This window comes from Spea bombifrons, chromosome 2 (assembly GCF_027358695.1).
Source record: "Spea bombifrons isolate aSpeBom1 chromosome 2, aSpeBom1.2.pri, whole genome shotgun sequence".
In the NCBI taxonomy this organism is placed as follows: domain Eukaryota; kingdom Metazoa; phylum Chordata; class Amphibia; order Anura; family Pelobatidae; genus Spea; species Spea bombifrons.
Genome location: NC_071088.1, coordinates 136,039,862 through 136,048,199, shown reverse-complemented (window position 1 = coordinate 136,048,199; position 8,338 = coordinate 136,039,862). Strand labels below are relative to the sequence as shown.

At 36.8% G+C, this 8,338-nt stretch overlaps 1 protein-coding gene across 1 annotated transcript; it reads left to right on the top strand.

Annotated features, from left to right (window-relative positions):
* The first annotated feature begins 6,132 nt into the window (after positions 1-6,132).
* Positions 6,133-7,071, top strand: LOC128473902 (olfactory receptor 6N1-like). Its single transcript, XM_053456125.1, has one exon. It carries the CDS (start codon positions 6,133-6,135, stop codon positions 7,069-7,071), a length of 939 nt encoding a protein of 312 aa, XP_053312100.1.
* The last annotated feature ends 1,267 nt before the right edge of the window (positions 7,072-8,338 follow it).

Here is an 8,338-nt window from a genome sequence, read left to right as displayed (position 1 = left end):
GAGCTTCCTATGGGATTATCCTTACTGCCGATTATTTTTTTCGGCTCTTTTACATGCCTTCACGGACGGAGCCGTGCGAGATGTGCTCCAGTACACTTTTGCTTGCCACCTGGAGACTTTAACGCAAATGAATGGCCGCCACGTCGTTTGGATTTTGGGTGGAGATTGCTCTGTATTGGCCCCAATCCCAAAGGCAAAAATTGACTTAGATTTCTGTTTAATCTGCACTTTTGCCATTACTTTGCTGATTATATATTATATTTTATATGCAATGATTTATATTCTTTGCGCTAGTTATTAAAGTACTCTCTGTAAGAGCTCATTAGACCCCCAAACTTGGTAAAAGTCTGCATTTTATTTTGTGTGACCGTGGATTAAATTAATTTTAGATTAATTACGGTAGTTCTGGTTAAAATATGTAAACCAAATAAGGTTTTCGGAAAGCAGAAAGACTTTTTTTTTTTTTTTCATGCCGAATGTAGTTTATTGAATTTACTATAATAATTTATAATGTATTTTTTTATTTTGTTCTTGTAAAGTGTTTCAAGCTGGGATTTTGTTTCAATGTCGCTATTCTTTAAATGCGAATGTAACCGTCGCAAGGAATGACTGCACTTTTTTTCGCTTTATTAAATTATTTGCCTTTTTTGTACAGTTAAAAGTAAAGTGAATTGTTTATTGCGATATAAGCTAAAGCATATTTTGCAAAGCGCCTCTTCGTCCGAGTGCTGTAACGTTTTGGTCTTCATAGGTTTAAAGAGATTTCAGGAGGTGTGGGGGGCATTATCCGACTTTGAGGGTAGCGGCCCGGTCCGACACATCGGCCATCGGTAAGGACCAAAGGACCTGGTTTTTGTGGGGGGAAAAAACTTAATATTGCTTTTAACCCCTTAAGGACAATGGGCAGTCCCTAAACCCATTGAAAACAATGCATTTTTAGCCCGTACGTGTACGGGCTTTGTCATTAAGGGGTTAAAAAATAAAATAAAAGCATAAAATTTGGCTGCTGTGTGGGGGGTCTTGAGAAATCCTCCTGAAACCCTTGAAATAGATACTTCTAAACTAGCAATCGTCATATCTTACTCCTGCCTGTAATGTTACTCATAGAAGACCTTAGTAAGTCTTTCTTATAAGCTTGCAGGAGATTTTGTTGAATGTGTTTTTGATGGAAGCTTTTGCACTATGGAGGGTTTAGCCCATACTGTGAATGTATATATCGGGCGGCGCATGCTGCCTACATTGCACTTGTTTTCTTATTGCACTGCTTACTGTGTTTCGTGCATCATGCAAAGTCCTACTAGTATTTACTTAACTTTATTTTTTTTTTGCATTTTGTTGCAGTTAACATTTGTTTATATTGTTTATATATATATATATATATATATATATATAATATATATTTTTTTTTTTTTTGCCTGTTACATCTTTGTATGCTATAACATGGTGGACTAAGCCTCTGACTGCAGTTTGGATATTTTGTTTTATACTTGAACGGTTGAATTTCCGCAAGTTTCACCAGTTCTCTCCCTCTGGTGGACAATATAGCACTAATTGATAAGGGAGGAAAGCCTAAAAAAAGGGAAGCTTGCATTTCACCAATAAATGACCTCCTAGTTTTCATGGAGTCTTAGCAAATTGCTGGTTGGGCTTCATCAAAGATGCTGTTCCATTAAGATATTAAATGTTTTGTTTTTTTTTGCAAGTAGGCCTTAGCAGATCCCAACCTATCAGTGCCTGCTATTGTCACATGACACTTAAGCAGTCCCCAAAAATCTACGAAGACATGATGTTTCTAATGTCGCATCTAGTTATAAAATTGTTAATTTGGCATAGCAGTGGAACAGCATCTTTAAGTTAATGGGAATAAATGACATGTCTTTTTTTCTATGAAAGCTTTGCTGTTTATTATTGTGTTTAAATGGAATAGCAGCCGCATTGGCTTGCTGTTAAGGTTTAATGGGGGTGATGGTGGTCAAATACAGAGGAGCTGCAGAGGACTCTATGTTCCACCTTGTTAAATAAAGTATCCATGGCATTAATAGGCCTCTACAGATGAGAAAGATAGTCTTCAGTGTCATTTAACTTGTGATATACAATGTTTCTGTTAATGTTGACAGTTTTGTTCCATCAAACCTTGGATAAGCTAGTTTGTGGACTGTTTGCGGCTTTGCCCACATGCCACCCGCTTGGTTTGTGGCACCATAGCCCTTGTCCTATCTCCTAAAGATTATATTGTTCTTAATGGGCACTTGTATCGTGTAAGCTAACCTTAAAATATATTTCGATAGTCTCTCATCCCTTTATTCTACCCCAACTCTTGTAATTTAAAAAAAAACAAAAAAAAAAACTGCCCGCAATTGGCTTGAATTTGTACATAGTTTCTATAGTTATAAAAAAATAAAAAAAATCTATATATGTTGTCCTCAGAGTAATATGGATTTTGTTGATGGAGTAGGCGTGTTATTAAAATAAGCACTTAATGTCAGCAGCATTAAGCTGGACGTTTATGGATTTTCTCATATTTGTCTAATACGTCTTATTTAGAAATTATTTTTAAATTAGAATGCTTACTTAAAAGCACTCTTTTTTTTTTTTTTAAACTGATATACATTTTTCTTTGGCATATTCAGCATTAAGATATTTAGTGTTGATACCTTTTGAATTTATCGTAGACTTATGTTAGAAAGAAACCTTTAAGTAAACACTACTTTGCCGTATGCACGTTTTTTGATTTCAAAGTTTGAGGAATGGTAGTGTTGTAAGTTTTAATATAAGCTGTCGCAATTGATATCTAATGCTTGTTTTTGTTTTTTTAACCGATTTATGGATTGTTACATATTAAAACTGCCTCTTTGGTGTACGTGTATAGCAAAACTCTGAAGTCTGTTTATAGCAAACTAGGACTAGAGCTGACAATCTTTGATTAAAACCTTGCCGTTATTCTTCGTGAAGGTATCTAGGCAGTGGTTGATGGACTTGTGGAGGTCCCGCAATGTCCAATATTGGTCCTTTAATCCCAGTGACAATACTTACCTAATCTTGTGTAAGAGAAGGTGAGCCATCTGCCTAGGTATGCCTACCAAAAACAGGACTATATGTGTGAGGGGCTCTTCAAGACCACAATGGCCACACGTGGAGTAAAATTAAATGCAGGTCTTTCTTGATGTGATATAAAGTAAGTGTTTTCAGACAATCCAATCTACTTAGATTTAGGTTTTCATAAAAGCAATAACATAAGGCATGGGAATGTAATAAAGCAGTGCCTTCTTGCTTATTTCCAGAGAAAGTCATGACGTTATCTATACCGGCTTCTTGGTTTAAGATGTCATCAAGTTCCTAACTTCACAGAGCCTCGGTCTAGGATCTGCATGTTTAATTATCCCATTGTTACCTCTAAGTTGTTGATTGTTAGGTTGAGGCATCCTATCCAGGAAGGGAACTTCAGGACAGGAAACTGGTTAGATGATGCTGGCTCTGCCACAGACTGCCAACAGACAGTCTCTGCTTTAATAAAGTGAATTTTTGAACTAAATATCTTTGGGGGGAAAAAACAGCCCTGGTTGACAACCAAAAGCTCAATCCGTAGATCTAATATAATTTGCTTATACTAAAAGCTGTTATGGGGACAGTTCCTCTTTAACAGGCGGGATCTTTCTCACAATATTCCTGAATCATTTCCACAACATTTATTGTTTAAGAAAACTAACTGAGGAACTCATCTCCCAAGGCGGTTGAGATGTGGTCTTCAGCATATGGCCAGAGTTTGTGTATTCCTGACACCAACCTTTACACTATTTTAACACTGGTTGAAATATACTTTTATATAGGTGTTTGTAAACCACATGATATCACTACATGTTGTTGACAATATAAGATGTTTTTGTAATGAATAGATATTATCCAGTTTAGCATTGCATTAAGCTCGTCTTTATTTGCATGATCGTTGCTCTTCAGCAATATGTTCTCTTGAAATTTTGTTCTACGGTGTAGCCTACTGTTTTGGATAATTAAAATGTGATTTCTTCTGCCATGATCCTCAACGGGGCTATTATCAAGTTCCTTAAATATATTCTTCAAGCTTTGTTACGACTGTATAGTTCTCTGGATAAGGGACACCAACAAATAAAGCCATAGCAATTTGCAACCTGCGATCACAACACAATGGTCTTCCTTGTTAATGAGTGTAATGTAGCCATTGCAAGTAAGTAGTTGAGTTCTAAATGGCTTCAAAACAAGACTTTATGGACTGCCTCGTATAGGTAAATAAATAACTAGATAATTCTCGTATGAACTGCTTGTTCCAAGGGAAGGAATTGAAATCATTCTTCTACAGACTTTATACAATACAGTAAATGAGCTCCAGATCATAAGAGGGCTTGTTTACAAAAGTAAAGTCGGATGTAAAGCACAGTATACCAGACAATCTTGATCAATAGTCCCTCGTATGAGTTGTTTGCACACTTATCACCACTCATCTGTTTATTTCTCTTGTTCTGATTACCTCATGATGCTGTGCAGTTTTGATGTATCACCTTGTATTAAGCTACCGTATACAAGTAATATAAGTGGTATTGTAAAATTTTGTTTAATAAACAAACGTGTGTTATTGGCACCTTATGTACTGTGTTTACATTTTCTTCTTAGAGTATTGGGTATTTTGCTAGTGATCTCTTTTGTCCGATATCATTTCACAGTCCAGTACACTAGATAAAACCCATGGAATATTGCTTACAGATTAATGTTACTAAATGTATGCGGGCACCCCTGCTAATTGAGTGTTTCAGCTATACCCATTGTTAACAGGTGTAAAAATTCAAGCACATAGACAGGCATTGGCAGTAGAATGCATCCATACTGAAAAGCAGAGTGACTTTAAACGTGGCGCTGTCATAGGATGCCACCTTTGCCATGAGTCAACTTCTTCTCCAGTCCACCAAGTGCTATTATTGTTAAAGTGGAAGCATCTGGGAGTAACAGCGCAACCACCAAGCAGTAGACCTCACACTCAGAGCGGTGCCTCTGAAGCGTAGTGCAAGGAAATAACTTGTCCTCTATAGCATCACCCTGCAGACTACCTCGGGAAGCAACATCAGCACAAAGTAGCGTGATTGACAAAACTGGGCTTGGCGGATGCCAGGAGAATGCTACTTAGTGTCTACTGTAAAGTTTGGTGGAGGAGGGATAATGGTCTGGGGCTGTTGTTCAAGGTTTGGGCCCCTAAGTTTCAATAAAAAAACATACAAAAGCATTTTAGACAATTGTATGCTTCCAACTTTGTGGCAGTAGTTTTGGGAAGACCCTTTCTTGATCCAACATGACTGCCCCTGTGCACAAAGCATGGTCCATAAAGATGTGGATTGACAGGTTTGATGTGGATACCCATGGTTTTGGGATGTCCCACAATCTCACGTGTGGTGATCAGGTGTCGATGTACTTTTGGCCATATAGTGTGCTTGTGTATTAGTATATATCTAAGGTGGGTTAAAGTTAGTTCTTTCGGGGACTTGTTTACTTCCTCACTTCTCTATTTGTTATGAAGGGTCAATCGGCATGGGTCTCCATCAAAAAGGGTTGAGCTGTATTATGTATGACTCAGTAAGTAAGAAGGCCTCTGTGATCTTGACGATTTAACCATACATTAAATATACAAAAATAAGGGGGCATACAACCTAGAAGACAAGCATTTCCGGGTTGCTGCTAGAATAATGATCAAAACATACAGAAAACAAACCAAAAATTCGGTGCATACCCAGCATGAATATTGGTTAGAGAAGGCTTTAAATAGCTAGAGAGTCTCAAGTCAATCTCAAGTCTCAACAAAAAATGCGTTGTTTTTTTTTTTAGATTCAGTGCATATGTTTTCTTCGAGGATCTTTGGGGATTTTATTAGAGAGAAAGCTCAAGGGAAAAGTTGCGAGGGTATATGTAGTGAACTTGCATCTCCTATATAAGTCGTTTGTAAATGTGCCGGGATCGTACGTACAAGGGACGAGTCAACTTAATTTGCTGAAAGAAAAAAGAAAAATTGTTCCGGAAAGTGCAGATGTTTGTTTTCTTGATCGCCTGTTTAAAATCATTCTGCTCTTGTTTAACAGGATCTTTAACACCAGGTTCGGACAGAGAAAAGCCGAGATGGAAAACGTGTCTATTACCGGAACCAGCCTCGTGCTTCTTGGTATCGTAGAGATGGAAGGTTTTAAGTATCTGTACTGTTCGCTCGCTCTTATTGTATACTTACTGATTCTGCTGTTAAGTTTTATGGTCGTCTTTGTGGTTTTGACGGAAGAAAGCCTCCACAAACCCATGTACATTCTTATATATAATCTGACTCTAAACGGGGTTTTCGGAAGCTCGTCGTTTTTCCCCAAGCTGATCGCTGATCTACTGACTTCATCTAAAGTCATCTCACGAGCTGGCTGCCTTATTCAAGCTCTTTGTCTCTCGGTTTTCATATTTTTTGAAGTGTTCACTTTTACAATCATGGCCTACGACCAATATTTGGCTGTGTGCCTCCCTCTCCAATACGTTACGTTGATGACAACTGGGAAGACGGTCAAACTTATCGTAGGATCGTCCGCGTTCTCTTTCACAGGGGTGTTGATAGCCATACTTTTGTCTGCCAGGCTCCCTCTTTGTGGGGTGGAAATCAAAAACATATTTTGCGATAACATGTCTGTTTTTATTTTATCCTGTCTAGATTCTACTGTTAATAACCTCTATGGAGGAATTATCACTGTAGCATGCTTGATTTTCACTATGGGTATAATTGCTTATTCCTACCTACAAATATTTATTACGTGCTTTACATTAAACAATTATTCCTGCAAAAAAGCTATATACACATTGGTGACCCACTTGCTCAACTTTTTAATCTTTATGGTGGGAGCCATTTTTATTTTTGTTAGGCTCAGAATCGGGAGCGATAATCTCCCTATTTTTGGACACATTATTCTGTCTGGAAGCGTTGCTGTTTTTCCTCCCCTTCTCAACCCGCTCATATATGGATTTAGGACCAATGTACTTAAAATCAAAATAATGAATCGCTTGGAGAAATTGTGGTCACTACGGTAACATGAGGTGCCAAGAACACTGGGAAAAAAGAGTTTCCGGCAGCAGGACAAATGCGGCCGTACACTACACTTTTATTCTCATATATCATGCAGCCGGGCATATCAAGCCACTGGCCATAGACTACAGCACCCCATGCGGCAGATTGGGCAAGTGTGTATCTCTGTTAGCCAGATGGCCAGTCCAACCCTGTTCAGGATAACGTTATGCCTATCCTAGGCATGATTCAATTTCCTTACTCTATTAAGATCATATTTGGAGATGGGGTACACCAGATTCGAATTCAAAACCGGTTTTAATTTTAAAAAAAAAATGCTTTTAATAAAAAAAATTATGAAAGGGTATTAAATAAAAAAAGCTGTACATTGGTGGAACATGGATGAATTCAGATAAACAAAATTATGGAAAAAAAAAAACAAAAAACGAATATTAGAATGAATAATTCTTATACAAAATCAAATGTATAGTAAGTACAAATCTAAGAGGACGCAGATGCTTTAAACACATCACACATATATTCTGTTTTATAGTGGATATATATAATACATTCATTTATTATTAATTACTTGTCTCTGTTCCATTATTTTTTTTTTTTTTTTTTTTTTTTTTTTAATGTAACCCATGCCTTTTGTCTGAATCTGCTTACAGTATTTAACCTCTTGATAACCAGGGATTATTTGTTATGTTTACAATATGTTTGTTAAATTATGATTCCCCTTTTAATGTTTAGTGTGACATATATATATATATATATATTACACATGTAAATATACATACACACACACACCCTTTTCCAAGAGACTGTTTAAGTACAGGATCTGCATCTCCCTCTATAGCAGTATGTCTTAATGTGTTAATGTTGATAATTTTGTATATTGTTAATGTCATTGTTAACTTTGTAATCTTTCCTTATTGTAACAGGGCTATGAGATCTGTTAACATTCTATAAATACGGTACATTTCAAAAAACAAATAGAAACTGATTTAAAATAATAACATGGAGTACATTCGATTGCATTAAAATTTCAACAGCACAAATTAATTAAATAAAAAAGGGATTTTGTCACAGGTTGACCTTGGACGAACGTCTACCTTGCCCTGGATTAACTAACCCACATTATAGCTGAAAGGGCACGATTGTCTCTTGATTAACGCAACAATTGTGAAACAATCAAGGAAAAATGAAAGGTGCTGTTATACCTACTCTGCTTGACATTTTAATAAATAGATTTAGAATCATCATTCCTAGCACAATTAATTGCCAAAGCCC